This window comes from Pseudorasbora parva, chromosome 9 (genome assembly GCF_024679245.1).
Source record: "Pseudorasbora parva isolate DD20220531a chromosome 9, ASM2467924v1, whole genome shotgun sequence".
Taxonomy (NCBI): domain Eukaryota; kingdom Metazoa; phylum Chordata; class Actinopteri; order Cypriniformes; family Gobionidae; genus Pseudorasbora; species Pseudorasbora parva.
This window is the reverse complement of record NC_090180.1, coordinates 45,369,751-45,392,246: the sequence shown is the minus strand read 5'-3', so window position 1 is coordinate 45,392,246 and position 22,496 is coordinate 45,369,751. Positions and strand designations below refer to the sequence as shown.

The following is a 22,496-nucleotide window of genomic DNA, read 5'->3' as shown; positions in this document are numbered from 1 at the left end:
AAGAGAGCACAGAGCGATTACGTAAACAGATGAAAGAGAAAAGGAAAGTTTCACATACATAGCGCTGTAGTTCAGAGAGCAAGAGCTGGGTCTGTCACAATTATTATGCAATCACCTGATTATTTCATCTAATTGCAGTTATTTGCGATAATCACAGTCATCCCACACTTTACATCCTAATCACATATTGACCTACAAATAAGGGTATTTTTATGAGTCGCCTTTGAAATGGGTGCAAAGATATCCATTTCAAACAAATGCTGTTCTTTTGACCTTTGTATGCTTCAAAAAATCCTGAAAAAACAGTATCACAGTTTCTACAAAATTATAAAGCAGTTTTTTAACATTGATAATAATCATAATTGTTTGATAATAATCATAACATATTAGAATGATTTGAATGTATTGAATTAAATGAATAATATCTGGATTAATGATGCTTAAAACAGCTTTGATCAAATTACATTTGATAATATATAATGGTAGAAAACAGTTATTTGAAATTATAATAACATTTCACAATATTGCTGTTTTTAACTGCATTTATGATCAAAGCATAAGAGACTTACTTTTGATCTGTGGTGTATGTACAGTATGTGCAAAATGCTTTAATAATAATGAATAGCTGATGCTAAGCACATCAACATCCTGTACTGTATCCCTGTTTCTATTAGCATATTTTAGTGTAAACAATATAAGTGAAAATAAGCAAGCATTTTTTTTTTTTATTCTTTAAAATTGTATTAGAAATGGCACATGCAATTTATTCAAACGTACATGTTTTTTTTTTCTGGTTGAATGGTTAAAATAGAATAAAAATTACTTTAAAAATCAGTTTAAAAATGGTAAAGACACTCGTTCAGGGAATGACCTTTTTGAATTAATGATATTATTCGTGTCATTATACCCAGTGTAATATGTAAAGAAAAGTTCAGTGGATAAACTCTAAGTAAATTAAGCGTACACTGTAACTGATATAAGCAAATAAGTTATTTTACGCCAGCCAACATTTTATAATTGTGACAACCCTGTCTGAATCTGTCAGGGAAAAGCGTCGCTGAAGAGAAGGAGAGCACAGGAAAGAAATCAAATGTAAAGAGGAAGCTGGAATGGATGCAGGGTTTGTCCTCTGGAGAGTTCTCTACTTTAAGTGCTTGACATCTCGTATCATTAGTTTGCGCATAAAGAAACAGAGCATCCATCTTCAGCCGGCGCTACACTGAGCGCACCCTAAAGGATGTCGTCTGTCTTGCTGGAACCACACAAAAGCTGGATCAACACCAAAGATCTGGGAGCGTGTGCCGTGAAGGCATTGATGTTTTTTGGCAGTCTCCACAGCCGTGTTTACAGGCCGTGGAATTATGACCGATGTTGGACGAAGGACGTTCACAAAGAAACCACCTAAAAATGTTTGAATGGTGGGAAGTTTGTTGGTTTGATCCCGGCTACTCTCAGCCTCAGGACCGTTGGCTGAACGTTTGATGCACTTCAGGAGTTTCAAATTCATCATGTGATTGGTTGATTGTCAGTCAGACGACCTCTGGGAGGTCCTTGGCCAGTGAAAGCTGCTTTGCATTGAGGTTTGATCATCTTAAAGCCAATTCACACTGCACCTCTGTTGGTATCTGTCCTAACCTTCCCCTGTGAAGACCTCCTTCCCTTCCCCTCCCCTCCGTACAGATAAAAACATATGCACACATACGTATTCAAATGCATTTGCCTATAGGCTAAACACGTAATGTTGTTTTAGTCTTGTTTGGGGTTTGCCCGAGGACGATGATGATGGTATAGTTTCAAAACTATTTCAAACCTAATTCATGCACTGTAAAACAAAAAATCTCTCCAACTGAAAATGTTCTAGTGACTGATCACATCTAAATTTTTCAGTTGGCCAAATATAATTTCTATGAATTGATGCAATTTAATTAGCAGAAATTGCATTCAGAAATTGCGTTCAGACATTGCGTTACAGTGTGGTTTGCATTGTGATGATGCTCCGGATTCAGAATGCATTGGGGGTTTTCTGTTTTAGTTAAGGATGGTGTCGTTAATTAAATAACTAATCAGTTTATACAGCACAAATTAATCAATCAAAAACCTACTTTAACTTTTCTTCTAAAGCTAAATGAATTGCCTATTATGAATGTGAAGCTCCTTTGAAGCAATCTGTGTTGTAAAAAGTGCGATATAAATGAAGGGGACTTGATTTGACTTGTTTTTGCCGATTGAATGTGCTGATGAATTAGCACTTGTTGGGTCGGGGAACGTCTGTAATCTGTAATCTGGTGACTGTCCTTGTTGGTCGCCGTCTGTCGGTGCAGAGTGAATTGACCTTTAGGTGGTACCTGTGCACAAAATAACGGCCGCTTTACTTATATAGACAGATTAGAGTTCCTCAAGATTCCTAATGAGAGTTCCTAAAATTCTAAATCATTGTTAAATGGGACGTTTTGCAGTTGCATGTAGCAAATGGCAGGTATTGAGATCACAGTGTGAAAAAAACATTGAATTATTATTATCATCTGTGCTTCTCTGTGAGGGTTATAGTAACGGTAATAAATCAAAGCGTGTTGAGGCATTTGAGCACATGGTGTGAATGTTCTGTATACAAATCCTGATGCACTGCTGTGTGTGTGTGTGTGTGTGTGTGTGTGTGTGTGTGTGTGTGTGTGTGTGTGTGTGTGTGTGTTGCTCAGTGCTAACATAAATCTATTAGGACAGCAGGAATTGAAGGGCATGCAAACATCATTGGAGGCAGTAAAGTCCACTAGTGAAAGTGCGTTTCGTTTTTGGGATTTTATTTCTTATATGCAAATGCTATGCAGAAGAGAAACAAGAAAACCTGACCTTTTGGTTCCCAGGAGTTCACATCGTAAAACATTTGCTTACAACACCACTCTGAGGCTTCTGTTTTATTTACTTATTTATTTTCAATTAAAATATTTGTTTCCAGATGTAATTGCAGAAAAAAAATCCTTTATTGACTCCAATGATGAAAATATAATTTACGCACTATAGACTCTACCTTTGGGTCGGTAAGATAATTAAAAAAAACATTATACAAATATTATATTTTCATTTAAAATGTTTTCTTTGTGAATATATTGTAAAATATATTTTATTGCCGTGATCAAAGCTGAATTTTCATCATCATTACTCCAGTTTTCAGTGTCACATGATCCTTCACAAATCATTCTGATATGATGATTTGCTGCTCAATAAACATTTCTGATTATTATTAATGCTGAAAGCAGTTTTTACTGATTCATATTTTTGTAAGAACAGTTATACAAATTTTTGTCATGATTATTTGATTAATAGAAAAGTTCAAAAGCACAGCTTTTATTTAAAATAGAACCTTTAATAAAATTATAAATGTCTTTACTGTCACTTTTGATTAATTTCATGCATCCTTGCTGAATAAAAGTGTTAATTTCTTTAAATAAAAAGGAAAATCTTACTGACCCCAAACAGTAGTATATCATGTATATAGCCTACACCGTATATGCGTCTCAGCTGTAAGAGCCTGAGCTAATTAAATGCATTCATTGAATCAGTTTTCCTGTGATGTGACTGGGGTTTAGATGCTGTGTGTGTGTGTGTGTCCTGTAAACACTGCATTATAGGACAAAATGTCCCTGAAATGGCAATATCTCAAATCCCTGTCCTTCTGGGGACATTTTTTGGTCTCCATGAGGAAACCCCTTAGCCTAGAAATCTAGACGCACCCTAGTGAAAGCAAATTTAATTTGCCCGCAAGTGTCGTCTAGGAACTCTCAATACCCATCTGAGCTGTATTCCTCAGAATCTGGACGGCCCAATCACATCGTGTATAGAGTCGGCGGGCGGGGCCATAATGACGACGGCTGAGTTGCGTTTGCATGCTTCTAGTAAACACAGAAACTGGCGAACGGCGGTCTTGCGATTCAGCTCTGACCGCGACTCCGGAAGACTTGGAGTTAAGCTTTTCTCTGAGAAAAGAACAAAGAACGGCACTGAAGTCATTCTTAAAAAGGGAAGATGTGTTCGGAGTTTAGCCGACCGGATACGGGGAATGTTTAATCAGTCAGCGAGCTCCCCTTCACCTTCGTTGCTCTGGTTGGTGTAACGCTATCCTATCGCGTGCAGAGGGAGTTTGAAAGACAACCGTTTATCCGCCCCTCGGATTGAGCTGTCAATGGTGAGTTTCCAGACCAAACATCTTGATGTGGGTCTGGCTTGTCAGGCTAGAAACCCCTTATAAATCATACAAATTATATATATTTTTAAAAATGTAAAAATGCAGAAGGTTTTCTGTGATGGGTAGGGTAGGTGTACAGTTTGCAATCATTATGTCTGTGGCAAGTCCCCATAAAACATGAAAACCCAACATGTGTGTGTGTGTGTTGACTCACATGTGTAAGTGGATTAAACACAGTATGCTATTTCTCTCCCTCTGAGAAAAACCCTCCAGAGACACAAAGATGCCCTCAATCCTCTCTCCACACGCCTCCAGCCCTCTTGGGAAAACACTGCCGTTAACATAGACCTGGAGGAATTGTGGTCACATTATAGGTTGGCTCCCAGAATCCGTTTTAATCGAGGCTTACTGCTCCTTGCTCCAAAATGTGTGTTCACCACGGCATTTAACCAAAAAACCATTAAAACTTAAGGGCGATGGATCCAGAAGTGGCTCATTTGCAGGCCGGCAGTAATACATCAGCCTTGCACAGCTGCTGTATCTCTCAACAGGCCGAAAGGTCAATAACCTCTTTGTGTCATACAGAACCAATCAGAAATGTAATCCTCCTGCTTTCCTCTGTAATTTACTCCGCATCTGAATGTTATTCCTCCTGAAGAGCAGATAGACGTAGAGTATCATTACCCCAGGAAGCGTTTCTGCTCTACTGCTGCATTCATTTTTGAGATGAAAAAGCGCACTGACTCAGTCAGACGCAGAGATGAATGGTTTGGTGAGGAGATGTTGGATTGTCTTGGCGGAGATTAAAAACATATATTACACAGCATCTGGTGTGTGTGTGTGTCAGGGCCTGGGCAGCAGCGCGTGTCGGCGCAGTAGAGGATGCGGGGACTGCTGTACGTTTAGATAAGCTATTGTAAATAGAGTCAGAACAGGCTGGCAGCCCGATTGCACTATAACGGGCAGAATCCAAGAGTCTGATGTTCGCAGAGCTTATCGTCCGCAGGGCACGCGTGTCTGTATGGTTAATGAATGTCTGCCTCTTGCCCTATCACTGCAGACCAGGACATGAGCGAATAAATGGGAGAGCGATCAAGAAAGTGTCTCAGATCCTATGTGGCTTATAGTTTCTCTTCCATTCTGTCACAGACTTTATAATACTGCTTGCACTTGAAATGTGTTGCAATACATCTATATCCTACTTTAGTCTAGTTACAGATGGGAAGTCCTTGCAAAAGATATTAGTATGTTCAGAATAGCTACCAACATACTTGCAAAAATGTAACCTTACTTGCGCCGTAAGTCATTGTTTGATAGAAGCATCTGCCAAATGCATGAATGCAAATGTATGTAAATGTAGTATTTCTGCTGTAGGCTGAGCCAAAATCTCATATCACAGTATGAGTAAACTTACATAACAATATTGAATGTGACAAGTGAACCAGAAATGATATTAACCATGATCTCTTCCTTGACTCATCATTATATGATTAGATTGCCAAATGTTATCACATTTTCAATACAAAATTGTATTTAAAATACAGAATGACTATATTAATTTCCCAGATGATAAATGGACACCTCTCACTAAATTGTGGCAACATTGAAACTACTACTTTCTGAAAGGCTTATTGTTTCATATTGCATAGTGTTTCACATAATAATTTTAACAAACCAAAGTATTCCCATTCTAGTCTCGCATAGCCAGCCCATCAGACTTCATCACAGCTTTTATTGGCCAAGGACCGCCCAGAGGCCTTCTGACTGACATATAAAGCAACCAATCACAGTTTGTTTTGTTCCGCATCATGTTTAGGCTCTTGAACTCATTTTAAAGAGTCAATCCAGAGTTTAGTTGCTCCCGATAAGCACTCATTGTCACAGCTGTAACATGGCATCTTTGTTTCCAGGCGGCCCATATGCAAGTGTGCATCAGACTTGACCATGGGCAGGACGTCTGAGGCTGAGACTATTCCTATCCCAACATAGTCAAATTGTTGCAGGTTTATGTTAGCATATACTCTTGATATTATAGACTGCTGTGAAATCTGTCATTTATCCACTCTATTGCCTGTCTCTGCAAACACAATGTCTCTTAGTGTGTGTGTGTGTGTGTGTGTGTGTGTGTGTGTGTGTGTGTGTGTGTGTGTGTGTGTGTGTGTGTGTGTGTGTGTGTGAGCGCGTGTGTGTGTGCATGTGTGTGGGGGCATGTTTTTGTGACATATGAGGACACAAATGTGTATAATGACATGGGTATGACACAGGTATTAAAAGGAGAGGGTGACTTATGAGGACATTGGCCATGTCCCCACTTTTCAAAATGCTTATAAATCATACAGGTGGAGATTTTTTTAGAAAGTAAAAATGCAGAAGGTTTCCTGTGATGGGTAAGGGCAGTGTAAGGGGATAGAAAATACGGTTCATACAGTAAAAAAATAAAAAACATTATGCCTATGGAATGCCCCCATATGTCACAAAAACAAACGTGTGTGTGTGTGTGTGTGTGTGTGTTCAGCGCTTCAGTATGGACTCTCCACTTCTTCTGTTTTCGGGGGAAAGTGCTCTTGACTCATGTATAATTCAGGCCCGTTCACTCCAGTGTTCTTAAAGTGACCTGCTCCCTCTGACACTTTCGTCATTTCCCATTTTTTCATTTTACAATCGTTTTCTTCTTCCTTTCCACTCTGCATGCAACTTAATAGTCTTGGGGGACTAAAATACTCAGGCTATGTTTGGAATGGGATACTAGTATACAGCTTATCGTATACTACGCACATACTATGCCTTGATACTATGCACTATGTCCTGAACGGTCTAGTGTATGAAGGTTATTTTGTCATTCAGCATTAGAGATGTATAGCCCCTCCCCTTTGCCTACACAAGAGTGCATGAAGTGTCCAACATTTCACACTTCACTTTTTCGATTAATTAAGTGGATCATCATTTGAAGTGCACTTTTTATTTTTGGAGTTTCTAGTGTGTACACACACTATTTATACTACAAAACAGCATAGAATAGTGCATGATAAGGCACCCTAGAGCTCAAATTGGGATGCACATGAATGCTTTATTGAAAATGTAAGCCTTTTTTTTTACGTGCACTTGCACATTTTGAAAAATAGTATTCCGTGCATATTTAAAAATTTGCATAGTATGCATTTTGGCCAAAAATAAATATCTAAATTCTAAAAAATAAAAAAATAGAAAATATTTTTTAGGCTCTTTACACATATAGAGAAAACAGTCCAATCAGTAATTTGGTGTCTTATATAGTCATGATAGGATGCAGTAGATCTGGTTTTCAGAGGACAGCAACCGTAATTAATCTTGCCTTGGGAATTAGCCGGATGTCAGCACAAGTCAGGCAGCAGACGCATTTTTAAAAAGGGCACATTTAATGGCTTCTTGTTTGAGACTGCTGGCAGAACCCGACCACACACTGATCTCTGTCATCCTGAGACGCCTGACGGCCAGCCACACTGCAGATAAATGCTTTATTTATAAGAGTTCAGAAAGTGGCACTGTAGACATTTCGGTTATAATATAAATGGCATACAAAATATGTAACATAGACTAATGATCCAAAACATTACGACTTGATAGTAGGTTGGTCCTCCACATGCTGCCAAAACAGCAACGACCTGTCAAAGCACGGACCCTACAAGCTCCCTGAAGGTGTCCTGTGGTATATGGTACCAAGACATTAGCAGCAGATCCTTCAAGTCCTGTAGGTTTGTGAAGTAAAGCTGCCATCCCTTCCTGCTTTAAATGCTCCACCATTATATCTTGTAGCATCTGGGCAAACCAGGGACTTGTGTGAGGATCCTCAGCTTTCAATACTATCATCCCAGCACTCCTCCGGACTAAATTAACCAAGCTCTCTGTTCCTTGCTCTATCAGCCGATGAATCATCAGCTAGTGATCAAGGTGCATCCCAATTTAGGGGGGGAAACAAATTTTTAAATATACGGCCAGTCATATACTGTTAGCGAATATCTGACACCACCCACACTGCTGAGAGCGACGGTTATATGAATATGTAAATATGCTGTGCTGCACGCTTTCCTCTCATCAACAAAATAAACACACAACAACCTTTTTAATAAAGCATAAGAAGAGCATCTGATCACAGCAAATTGGATATGTACAAGCTCTACAGCACTCCAGGAAGTCACTTCATGTTTATTTCCATATCACTTTATACAGTGGATTGTTTAAAATCAAGTAGCTTTACCGTATTAAACATGAAAAACAGTGTCAGCATCTTATTTAATCAAAAGTACAACTTCATTTTCTTCTATAAAGCAGCTCTTCAGTGTGTTTGTGTGTCCACTCGCGGACGTCTCACCTCTACAGGCGCAACAGAAGAAATGAAGCGGCTAAGATTTCAACACCTACCTAAATCGCCACAGACCAATGATAGTACAAAGGTCTTTACTAGATGGAGCAAACTTTTCTGGAGTGTTCGCTTTGGCAAACGGTTTCAAACTCCCAAAACAAACTTCGTTTCGGCCTGATTTTGTTCGAAATGACGTCACATCCTGTCGTTCTTCGATTTCACATGAAGTATATCGGGTTCTTATCCAAGGGACATCACAGGGCCCCCTACAGTTTTCTCATCAGGCAAACAGGTCAGTAGAAAATGCATTCAACACGATACTGCATTATATCCGGCATCATCTGGGCAAACAAGAGACTTGTGTGAGGATCCTCTTCAGTTTGGCTTTCAATACCATCGTCCCATCACTCCTCTGGACTAATTTAACCCAGCTCTTTGTTCCTAGATCTATCTGCCGATGGATCACCAGCTTTCCGACAGGTAGGCAACAGCTAGTGAGAATGGGGAAATTCACATCTAACACCTGCACCATCAGCACTGGCGCCCCCCAGGGATGCGCTCTCTCCACACTGCGCTTCTCCCTCTACAAGAACAAGTGCTCGGCCAAAAACCCTTCTGTCAAACTCCTGAAGTTTACAGATGACACTACTGTCATCTGCCTCATACGCAGCGGTGAAGAGTCTGTATATAGGCAGGAGGTTGAACAGCTGGCTGTCTGGTGCAGTCATAACAACCTGGAGCTGAACACGCTCAAAATGGGGGAAATGATAGTGGACTTCAGGAGGAAAACCCCCTGCACTCCTCCCACTTATACCATCATGAACGGCTCTGTGGATGACACTCGCTTTATTAATCATGCAATATTGTGCGGTCATGTGACAACATTGTTGTTCCACTATTTGAAAGATTTACTTTTATATATTTAATGTTTTACTAATATTATTTTTTCCCACTGATATATTTAAATGTGAAGCTGTTTTTCCACTGAATGCAGATTTATTTTCAATTTGATTTGCAGTTGGTTTGCATCAACCAAATGTGGAAAAAAAATATTATAATATTATCTGAGCCTTGTCTTGTTTGCTAAATTTCAACTAACTTTCATTAGAGTATTAATAGACTGTTAGGTTAGGGTTAGTAGAATAAGTTGACATGTATTTGCAAAATTTCTTATAGCAAAGACTTTATATATAGTAAGACGGTGCACTCCGGTTACTTATGAATGGGAGTATGTGCAACGCCCAATACGGCGAATAAGTGTCAAAATGAGAGTCAATGAAAATGCCAGTCATTGATTAGTAAAGTCATCGCATCACTACAGCTGTTGCTAAAGACATTTTTTTTTTGCCATGATTCGAGTGTTTATTAACATAATTTATGAGACAGTTGTCCAATGTCACTGGTGATTTTAAATATGAAATTTAATAAGCTTGGCGAACAGTTTCGGAAAAAATTTATGTTTCCCCATTCAAAGAGATAGGAGATGCACTTGCATCCCCTTTATAGTCAGTAGAATGTCTGTTGGGGAGCATCAAAATAAAGTGTTAGCAGATATTAGCTGACAGTTTTCTAATGCTAGTTGACAACTATCTATGCAACTATCAACTATCTCTACTAGTTGACATGAAGTTGCAAAGTTACTTATAGTTAGTAGAATGTCTAAAGTGGACTATCAAAATTAAGTTTTACCTGACTTTACCTGACAAAGTTGACTTGCTCTGTGAAAATGTAGATATTTAGCAAAATGTAGATGCTGCTGTTTTCCAAGTGTATTATAGTTCGCATAGGTGATTATGTGATATTTATGTTCTGTGTTTGTCTTTTCTCTCTGCAGAATGACACGTGGAGTGAGCTGTACTCGTTTGCTGTGTTTAAAGCCATGAGTCACATGCTATGTATTGGTTACGGTCGTCAAGCTCCGGAAAGTCTCTCTGATATCTGGCTGACGATGCTCAGCATGATTGTTGGTGCAACCTGCTATGCCGTCTTCATCGGACACGCTACAGCCCTCATCCAATCACTAGACTCTTCACGACGCCAATACCAGGAAAAGGTAATACAACTGTGCACGATGTGTTAAATAATGAAGTAGAAACCAGTGATTTGTACTCGAGACTCGGTCTCGGACTCGGTCTCGGTCTCGAGACCATATTTTAATGATCTCGGTCTCGTCATGGACTCGTGTCCATTTGGACTCGGAATTGACTCGTACTCAAACATGTTAGGACTCTGACTTATTTCCGAGTCCACTCGAGTCTCGTTCAAAATATTAATGATTATTACTCTATGTTAATATTTCTAGGTAATAATTGATGTTTGACACTTCCAATGATGTGTGGTTTATGGGGGGATGTAACCAAATCCCATTCTAATCCCTCAGTTACAACCCCCCTAATATTTCAACATGAAAATCAGAGTAGATCAAAATAAAAATATGTAGAATTAATTTGTTTGGAAACAATAATTTTGTTCCTAATCAAATATGAGTTTGTCATAATAAAAGGACAAAAAATTCTCCCCCTCAATTGAACCGATTGGTAACGCCCTACCAATGAGTCGCACTTTCACCAAAACGCGAGTGGTGTTTGTATGGGAGAGCAAACGGTAGCGCCAAAAATGAAGAGAAGCGCTGCACAGCGGACTATATTTAACTGCTGGTCAGAGAGGGATGCAAAAAATAAATAAAGCATGTACTGAGAATGAGGTATGAGAATACTGTGTAATAGCTTAGTACACATATATTTAGATAGCTAATCCATTGCAATGTATTTAGCTATAACTATCAGTATAACAAGTTACCAAAGCAGCCTGTTTTGCTATTTCGGACTCGGACTCGACTCGGACTCGACCCTCTCTGAACTCGGACTCGACCCTCTCTGAACTCGGACTCGACCCTCTCTGAACTCGGACTCGACCCTCTCTGAACTCGGACTCGACCCTCTCTGAACTCGGACTCGACTCGGACTCGACCCTCTCTGAACTCGGACTCGACCCTCTCTGAACTCGGACTCGACCCTCTCTGAACTCGGACTCGACCCTCTCTGAACTCGGACTCGACCCTCTCTGAACTCGGACTCGACCCTCTCTGAACTCGGACTCGACCCTCTCTGAACTTGGACTCGACCCTCTCTGAACTCGGACTCGACCCTCTCTGAACTCGGACTCGAACCTCTCTGAACTCGGACTCGACCCTCTCTGAACTCGGACTCGACCCTCTCTGAACTCGGACTCGACTCGGACTCGACCCTCTCTGAACTCGGACTCGACTCGGACTCGAATGAACTGGTCTCGACTACAACACTGGTAGAAACAATTGACTTAGCTAGACTAGAAGACTTTTAGCCCTCTTGCGGTCTTATATGCCATTGTTGTTTTGACTTGTAACATTAAATAACTATGTTATTGATATTCATATCAGATGGAAACTATATCTTGGCAACGGCTATTTATTTATAGACAATAGGACAAAGCATTAATTTGTTTAGAGAACTGGCATTGTTACCAACTTAAACACTGTTTTGTGAACCTAGTCAATGCACATCAAATGTGATGATATCTTGATTCATGTTTTATTACGAATTTTTCGTCGCTTTCCCTTTTTGCTTGCATACTCTTTTCGGGTTCGAGGTTCAGTTGCGGCTTCAAGCTACTTCAGCTGAATATAGTGGTAGCATGACCTTCTTTCCTTTATTTATGAATATGGCATAAACATGCATGGAGGAATGATGAAGCATTATGCAGTTTCCCTGGAAATCGTCCCAAGCACTAACATATTATGATATGTGCATCATTGTAATTTGGGGTAAGGCAAAAACACAGTTTGGAAGATGGTTTTATGATATGATAGTTTATTTAAATTTTGTTGATTTCGATATAGTACTTCTACCTACTATATTGTGCGCTTGGCTTTTAATGGGAATGTCCATCCTTTTGAGTATGTTGGCAGAATTGGGACACTAGTGTTATGAAATTGCATGTTGATTCTGCAGACTCCTTTGTCATGTACTGTTTGCATTTGCATTTAAGTGGCAATGTCTGTCTAAATGTATTACTATTTAAAGGTAGGGTAGACAATTGCAGATAGGCTATGTTAACTTTGAAAGCAGAGCATCTCCTGAAAAACACATGAATGCGATCAGCAGTCTACAAAGCTTCATGAGTCATGTTAAATTACCTCATGTCTCAATGCATATTACAATAATAATGAACAAACAGCTTATAGAGCTCTTACTTTTACCACCTGTCTGCTGTGGATAGGGTTGGGCACCGACCAAATTACATCGGAACTACAGAGTACCAATTGACATTAAATCAATCGGTGCCAAATTTCGCTACCTGAAAATGCATTTGTTGATATAGACTAGTGTCTGTGAATATTAAACCGCAAAAAAGACCGGTATCGGTGCCAGTACCCAACCCTAGCTGCAGGTTCATTTCAGCGTTGATGGTGCTTCTGGAGATGCTCTGAAGGAAGGGTGGTATCTTATGCTTTCAAAGCTAGCGAGCTATTGCTAGCCTTTCTGAAAATTGCCTTCCCTACCTTTAACTTCTAGACTCATACAGTTAAAAAAGACGCTGTGTTAGCTTTGGCCTCATGAGTCTTGCTTTTCAAAGTCATCAGGAAACTGCCACAAAAGCATTCTCCTCTATATTGCAAGGATTTGTGGGTAAGGCCTTGCATGAATGCACAACTTAAAAAAGCAGTTCACTTTTAGTCATTTTAGTGCTCAGACTTATTTTTAGTTTTCAATGAGCTGCCAAGCCCTATTCCTTGACCTCATGATGTTACTCCTCCATCCATTAAAACTCATTACAGTCGCTATTGTTCCATCAGCCTGCGCAGCGAATGTTTGTGCAGCTGTTATGGTTTGTTTGTCGCTGTTGCACTGAGTCAGCAACTCTTCAGATGCTGTTGCGTTGATTGGATAATGACTGCTAATGCGACAGATAGTTGCCTTTCTGACTGTGTGTTTGTTTTCACTGCAGGCTCTATTAGCCGATGAGACCGCAGCTACAGCATCAGCTAATGTACTACCCACCGCAGTGCTGACTTGGTTGTGGCTGTCATATTTCTGTGCGTCGTGTCTGTAACAGTAGATTAGACTTGGCGTGGCTTCAGAGTTCCTGCTTGGCCAATCGTTTATCAGCTCTGTTACCATGCAGAAAGATTGGTGGAGGCAATGAAGCACTCTGATTGGTCGCTTTGAAAAAGAGGGATTGCCTCCCGATCCGTTTAGCCAGTAATTTGAGTCTTGTATCCTCAAGTGGAGGACTGACAACATGTACGATTTATGTGCCTGTATGTGCGCACAATATTACAATGTCTCTCTGGACGAGCTAAAATTGATGAGGCAGCAGATTAGTGTCCTGCCAATGTCCTCGTGAAGTTGATGTAGGTGTGTGTGTGTGTGTGTGTGTGGGGGGGGGGGGGTGCACTGTGATTCTGTCCTTGAAGGTACTGTAATGAACTGATGAGAACGAGGGAGGGAGGAAAAGAGAAAGAAATAAGGGGTTGGGCTTGGGAATAGACCTGTAGGGGTCAGGGACGAGTGACCTGCTTCTCTGCGCTGTGTGTGACAACTGAAGAGCCTCTTCAGGTTTAAAGGGACAGTTCACCTGACAATGTTGCAATTTTATTGTCTCATCATTTTCATCGTCTTGCTTTGAGCTAAACAAAGGTGCTCTTATACTCCCCAATGCTGCATTTATATGACCAAAAATACAGTAAAAACAGTAATATTGTGAAATATTATTACAATAACTTAATAAGTGTTTCTATTTGAGTCTATTTTAAAATGTAATTTATTCCTGTGATCAAAGCTGCATTTTCAGCATCATTACTCCAGTCTTTAGTGTCACATGTTGAAAAGAGCTTTTGGTGCTTCATATTTTGTGGAAATTTAAGGATTCAAGGATTATTTGATGAAGCATTTATTTGAAAAATAAATCTTTTGTAAGATTATTTATGCATTTAGAAATCTAGACGCACCAATAGCGGCAGCAAATCTAATCTGCCGTGAGTGTAGTCTAGTAACTCTCAATAGACTTCTAAGCTGGAAAAACCAAACTCTGGTCAGCCCAATCACATCGTGTATAGAGTCGGTGGGCGGGGCTAAGCATAATGACGGCAGGGTTGCGTGATACTTGTAAACAAAGAAGCTGGAGAACGGCGGCCTTGCGAATCAGCTTTGACCGCGACTCCGGAAGACTTGGAGTTAAGCTTTTCTCTGAGAAAATAACAAAGAACGGCACTGAAGTCATTCTTAAAAAGGGAAGATGTGTTCGGAGTTTTGCCGACCGGATACGGCGAATGTTTAATCTGTCAGCTAGCTCTGCTTCACCTTCGTTGCTCTGGTTGGTTGTAGCGCTATCCTATCGCGTGCAGAGGGAGTTTGAAAAACAACCGTTTATCCGCCCCTCGGATTGAGCCGTCAATGGTGAGTTTCCAGACCAAACATCTTGATGTGGGTCTGGCTTGTCAGGCTACCGATCAGGCATAACATTATGACAGGTGAAGTAAATAACACTGATTATCTTTATAATTAAAGTGAACATTTTGTCCTCAAAGTTGATGTGTTAGAAGCAGGAAAAATGGGCAAGCGTAAGAGTTTGAGTAAGTTTGACAAGGGCCAAATTGTGATGGCTAGACGACTGGGTCAGAGCATCTCCAAAACTGCAGCTCTTGTGGGCTGTTCCCGGTCTGCAGTGGTCAGTATCTATCAAAAGTGCTCCAAGGAAGGAACAGTGGAGAACCGGCCACAGGGTCATGGGCGGCCAAGGCTCATTGATGCACGACATACTATTCTTCTATGGTGTTGAGTTTTAATGTCAAGTCAAATTACATTTTTTTATACTTTAATTTATTCAGATTGTTTCAAAGTAGCTTCCTAGTAATAAAAAAGAAAATAACAGTATTAATGTTTCATTAGTCATGCAGTGAACTAAAAAAAGCAGCTCTAAAAAAGACAATAGTGTCATTATTCAGAAGCAGCTCGATTTAGTTCAGTGTCACTTCAATCTAGTTCAATAATAGTGCAAAGTTCATCAAATTAAGTACATTTGTTAAAGTAACTCATTTTGTGTTCCACAGGGAATAAAGCAATATGCATGAGAGTGAATAGGTTATAAAAACTGCATGATTTTCATTTTTAGGCTGAGCTGTATCTTAAGGTGATCATTTATTATGTTCAGACTGTCTGTGCCACTTCGCATTTGAAACTCGTACCTGAGCTGAATGCATTATAAAGATAAAATCGTAGATGACATGACTCATCAAACAGCAAAAGATTCCACTTTCAAGCAGGAAATATGTATGCAAACTACTGCTGTTATATGAAGTATATGAATGACTCAGGACACCTCAAGTTCAGACTTCAGCGTCTTATGAGAATTGATCAGCGGCTGATGAAAGAGCGGCAGGTTAGTTCTCTTAGAGAGACCTCCATTGATTGTCTATGTCTTTGCCTCAGGCGTGTTTTAGACACAGACAGTCCTTTGAAATGTCATGCTGTGTGCTCATGTATATGCATAACACTCAGAAGAGGAAACATGACTTGTATTTATATGTCACACACTGTATGTTGCATAGACGTTGCTGTGTGCGTGCGTCATAGCTGTGAGCTACCTCACATTCAGCTCAGTGATTTGCCGACTGCTGTTTTTGCTCGGTATGTGTGTGTGCATGCATTTGTGAGCATTGCTTATTTTTATCGCTGCTATAAAAGTGTGTTGACGGAGTCCTAAATCTGGAAGGCCGGGAAGCGGTCTGGATACTAAAAGAGATTGACAGAGCCGGACAGATTGGAACAGGTAGAAGAAAGATGCTGCTCTGCTATCTTGATGCAATGGAGACACAAACATGTCAATGGCTTTCTTAAAATAAGATGCTTCAATCTGATTGGCTGACTTTGTGCTTTTAGATGTGCACATCCCAGGAATAAAAGGTTAATTTCACCTTGAGGGCATCTAAAGTTCTTTTTAGTTAGTATTTTCATTCTTTCCAACTTACGGGAAAAGAAAAAAAAAAGATATTTTATATTCTAAAAATATTTATTTTCCCTAATCTTTTTTGTTTTTTGCTCCAATGCCTTTGAAGAACCATTTTTGGAACCACCTGTCAGTGAACAGTTTTCAAAATAATGTGTTTTTCTTTGTGTAAAGAACATTAAAAAAATTATTTTGTGGTAATTAAAGTTTCCATGGATGTTAAAGGTTCTTCATTGAGCCATTAGCCCCGTTTCCACCACAGGAACTTTACCCAGGAACTAGGAACTTTGGGTGGTACTTCGTGTGTTTAGACCGCAGGAACCAGGGTAAAATTGAAGTTCCGGGTAAATATTTCCCCCTCCAAACGGCCCTGCTCGCGAGGTAGTACTTTTTCAAAGTTCAGGAACTTTCGAGGGCGGGACTTGGGCGCTGAACATGCTGATTGGTTGAGCTCACGCAGTTCAACCGGCATTTTTAAAAGTCTTTTGCGAGGTTCGTTCTGCGTTCAGTAAATATCAGTCTTTGCTCTCTGTCTGGTGGCGCGCGGTCGTCTCAGCCATCTCACGTTCAATGTCCGTAATAGCTGATAATAATATACATTGTCATTTTAAATCTAGCTTTACAAGCTTTCTGAATATGCTGCAGCTGCATGCTGCTGAATCTGCATATTAGTGCTCTTTTCTGTCGTTGTTAATTACCTCTTTAGTAAACCTATACATAACCAGCAAAAGCAGCAAAGCTTGAATCTCTTCCATACTCGTTATTAATTTTTTTTCACCATGTAAACGACCTGACCGATTACTTTTAAGTGTGTGTCCTTACATGACGTGACGGCGCGCGCCGCGCTCATGTTGACAAGAGAGGAAAGTACATTTTTCTGAGGGGTAAACTTTTTATTTCGTAAGTTATGAAGATAATGTTGGAGTAATGACACAGCGTATATTGCCCCAGGCAGTTTTTACTTTAACTGCGCCTGACAGAAGATTTTTTTTTCTGAGATGATTATTACACTTTACAACAAATAGCTATAAATAATACTGTATTAGTCCTGGTGGCCGTTAAGAGTTGCTATGGCTACAGTCAACACATTCAGCTGCTGGAGAAAACAGCGTTGACATTTTTGGTGCGGCAGACAAACTGCATGTGACAAAATGATTGCGATTGAAAGTCATCACATGTAAACACCAGATCGGTTTAGATAACGTCTCATGTAAACAGATCACTAAATCTTTCAATCGGTACACACACAAATGATTACTGTCCTTCACTGATTTGGAGGAACAGTCGCGCGCAGTCCTACATCACCGGACTAATTTGCCTAATCTTCTCGGAACTTTATCGCGGTCGAAACGCAGACAGCTGCAGGTCTGGGGGGGAGAAAAGTTCCTGTAAAAAAGTTCCTGGTACAAATAGTTCCGGGTAATTTTGGTGGAAACGGGGCTATTGATGCCAATTAAGAGAGCAATCTCACATTTTATATCTGGTTTCTATATATATTAAATTCGGTAAAACAAATACTAAGCAATAATATACTATATACTGTATTAATGTTTGTGTTAATTGCATATATATAATATATTATATATTTTACATATTATATTTATAAATATATTATCATGTTATCACATTTGTTGTGACTCATGATAGTACATAATCACAGCCTGTCATTTTGTAGAACATATTTGAGAATTTCAGGAATTAAACTTACTTATGAACATTTTATAATCATTTTATATATCACAAAGGGGACATCGGATGCAAAATTCACGTTTTTCATATAAAACATTTGTATAGTAGTGTGTGGAGACCCAACAATAATACAAATCCATTTACTAACTTTTTTAATCCCTAGATTTTCGGGAACAGTATGACATCATACTGCTCAGGCCCCGCCCACGACCACTGACGGACTGTCCAGTGTTAGCATAGTTTCTGCCCTCAGCCGGTTCTACACTGTCTGTTCGCCATTTTCTCTGCGTTTGAGCAGCTGGATCTGGTCAATACAAAGGGACGATACAAAACACAGGTTTTGCTAAAAAGTTGTTAACTCAGTGGATCAGTTTGTGTATAGTCTCTGGAGTTGCACTGGCCATGGCAGTAATGAAAGGGAGAGCACACACTTTATTACAGGAGTGGCTCACTGGAGTTGTTTTATGGATATAAAAATGCATAAGGTTATATACGTATATTTGTTAGTTGTAACGGGTGTTTTTGTGTAGGCACGTCTTGAATTGTGTTTTATTAAAGGCATAGATCACCCAAAAATGAAAATTAGCCCATGAGTAACTCTCCCTCAAGTCATCCTAGATGTATATGGCATTCTTCTTTCAGACGAATACGATTATTAATGGCTATTCCAAGCATTATAATGGCATTGACTTGATGGGTCATTTTTGATGTCCATAAAAGTGCATCTAGGATCAATTGAGGGTGAGTAAATCATGGGCAAATTTTCAGTTTTGAGTGAACTATCCCTTTAAGCTTTTATAAAAAATGTCAGGAGTGAAAATGGACACTTTATCTTTTGTGTGAGGTACAACAAACATCATAAAACTTATCAGTAAAGTGTTGGCCATCATTCGGACGGGGTCCTCTACAACAGGCTTGTACTAATAGTGGATAAAAGCAACATTAATTGTAACTATAATTAAACTAATTTAAATTAAACTAAACTTAACCTGTTCTATCTCCATGAAGAATATATTCGCTACTTCCAGGGTCTGACATTTTCAGTATATGTTTTGTTGCTGGTATGAGGTCACTAAGCTCCGCCCTTTTCTTGAAAGGGACGCGGGAGCACCAGCTCATTTGCATTTATAGCGGCACACACAAAAACGGCACATTTTTGCAAGTGTGTCCGACTGTGTCCCACAGTACCATAAATCACGGCCCTACTAATTACGCCCCTACCTCAAGTTACAATGAAGTCAACTATTGAACAACAATGAAGCCATTCAGGATGTCTTCAGAGCCGCTCCCTCTGAAATCGCTAGTATTGCTCTTCTTCTACTTCACTTTCCTCGCTTTTTAAGCTTCAATATATCGGCATATGGATCATATAACATAAATCACCAGATGCTGTAGTCATCTTTTATGTTTTTATCAGTTTTTAAAGTATTTTAATTATGAAACTCTACAGTAAAATTTATTTTTATGGAAAGGGTATGTTTAAGTGCTGAGGTTTAGGTCTGGGGTTAGGTTTTTTAGTCATAATTACCATGAATATTAATTTGATAGTATAATTTATGTTTTATGTATGAAACATTTGTAAGACAAGCTTGTATTGCTTTCATATCTTATTTCAAAAGATTGTTTTAGTCAATGTTTGTTTGCGGGAGGTGTAATTTGAAGGGCCTGGTTGGTTTATAGATCTGCGAGACATAGACAGACCGCCTCCGTTTTTGCTCACCTCCAAAAAGTGGCCATTTTAATGTGCTTTAAAAATGATATGTGGGGTATTTTGAGATGAAACTTCACATGCACACTCTGGGGACATTACATTTTTCCCCTGTTTGCCTTCTTCCAAAATGAGACTTGTTACAATGATGCATTTTTTTCTCCTTGGTTTTAATTGTGTCACAAGCGAGACTATTCCTAGCTCATTGGCCACCATTTATGTTCTGGGTTTTGCTCAAAGCCTCATTCCCATATTGTGGTAATCCCCATTGTTTCTATAGCAGGTTTAGCTGAGACCATTGCTGTGTCTGGAAAACATACAACGCACCTGTTTTGCAGAAGTGCCATAAAAGCATTTTCAGAGGAACAAGCAATATTTGTGGTCACCCACAGATCTCCAAAGATCCATCAGTTATGCTTCATCTGTCACTTAATATTTGTTTAGAGTTTACTACCATTCAAAATTGATCAACAATGACAGTAAAGACAGTTACAAAAGATTTATATTTCAAAAAAATGCTGTTTCTATTTATTAAAGAAAGTAAAATATTAAGAAAATCTGCATCTGGAGTAATGATGCTGAAAATTTCAGCTTTGATCACAGGAATAAATTACATTTTAAAATATATTCAAATATAAAATAGTTATTTTAAATTATAATAATATTTTATAATAATATTTTCACATTTTGATCAAATAAAAGACTTCAATATTAAAAAACCTTACTGACACCAAACATTTGAATGATAGTGCACGGTGTGTGATTTCACATTTAGTTTTGTTTGGGTCACTTGTTGTATTGTGCATCACAAAATGTAAAATATCTTATTTCTTCTTTGTTGTCTATACAGTCAGTCACAGACTAAAACTGATGTGTGAGAGCTTGAATGAGTGTTTTCCTTGCCAGGCTGTTTCTGTGGTGTAAGCTTTCAGATAAACCCTGAATGGCAGGTGAAAACAAAACAAACTCCATTTGTTGTCTTTGTTTGTCAGTCAGACTGTCTGTTGCTGTCCAACTGGTTGGTTGTTAGCCAGAATAAGCTGCAGCGTGCATTAGACGTTTGGCGATAATTAAGAGTCTGGTTATGCGACTCTAGGTTGAAGATCCCCGCTGTGAAGCCGCTCCGGTGCTCGTGGGGGGTCTGGAATATTTTTCAGGAAATAACAAGAGACGAATTTCTTCTGCTTTTGTCATTCATTGTGCTCTTTGATTGGCCGTCGAGCAGAAACACGGTCTCTCTCTCTCTCTCTCTCTCTCTCTCTCTCTCTCTCTCTCTCTCTCTCTCTCTCTCTCTCTCTCTCTCTCTCTCTCTCTCTCTCTCTCTCTCTCTCTCTCTCTCTCTCTCTCTCTCTCTTTCTCTCTCTCTCTCTCTCTCTCTCTCTCTCTCTCTCTCTCTCTCTCTCTCTCTCTCTCTCTCTCGTGCAGTCAGCAGATGCCACTGCTGCAGACTGACACCACAGCGGATCTCTCGGGTTTCACTGAGCTTTCCTTACCGCCCGCTGCTCAGAACAGCCTGAGGAAACAGGCATGACAAATATCACCAGATCTCTGTCTTCTCTTTCTCTCTCGCCTTCTAGAATCATTTGTCTTCTCCGTGCAAAGCCTCCTGATATCTGCAATTCTTTCTGTACATGCATTAGCAATCTCAAAATACACCAGAGTCTCTCCACCTATCTCTCCCCAAAGACTGTCGTCCTTCATATGCGTGGGTAAACACTGAGACTCTTAATTAATGCAGTACTTCATCAATTTTTGTTCTCCCCGAAGATCTCTGGCCTTCAGGATGAAACTGTTCTTGAACAGACAAATCCGGTTCTTGGGGGATTTTTCACTTTGGTATAAAGCTGTGTAGCAAATTTGTAAACTTAGTTATTATATTATATTATATTATATTATATTATATTATATTATATTATATTATATTATATTATATTATATTATATTATATTATATTAATTATATTATATTATATTATATTATATTATATTATATTATATTAATTATATTATATTATGTTATTATAGATAACTTAAACTAATACCACATTAAAACAACATTTTCGTTAACTAAGAAATAAGACCTTTTTAGATTTTGTGATCACAGTATGCCTTGACTTTATTATCGATATAAAACTTACATATAACAGTATAGAATTCTGTTTACCTGCTATGTGCAAAACTTTGAGCGTCTACTTAGTTGGCATACGCAACAAATTGTGATGCACTGTGTACTCTGGCACCATTCTATCAGAACTAGCATTAACTTCAGATATAGCTCTTCTGTTTGATCGGACCACACGGGCCAGCCTTCGCTCCCCACGTGCATCAGTGATTCTTGGCCGCCCATGACCCTGTGGCCGGTTCTCCACTGGTCCTCCCTTTGAGAACATTTGATAGATACTGACCACTGCAGACCACTGCTCTGACTGTCTAGCCATCACAATCTGGCCCTTGTCAAATGCGCTCAAATCCTTACACTTGTCCATTTTTCCTGCTTTTAACACATCAACTTTGAGGAGAAAATGTTCACTTGCTGTCTAATATATCTCACCCACTAACAGGAGCCGTGATGAAGAGATCATCAGTGTTATTCAC

General features: G+C 39.3%; 1 protein-coding gene across 2 annotated transcripts in view; it reads left to right on the top strand.

The window, feature by feature from the left end:
• LOC137089264 (potassium/sodium hyperpolarization-activated cyclic nucleotide-gated channel 2-like) overlaps positions 1-22,496 on the top strand; it is a 74,196-nt gene that overhangs the window by 24,598 nt on the left and 27,102 nt on the right. For both annotated transcript variants that reach the window (XM_067452800.1, XM_067452801.1), the window contains one exon: positions 10,354-10,572. In XM_067452800.1, coding sequence (XP_067308901.1) covers positions 10,354-10,572 — 219 coding nt within the window. The remainder of the gene's footprint in view (positions 1-10,353; positions 10,573-22,496) is intronic.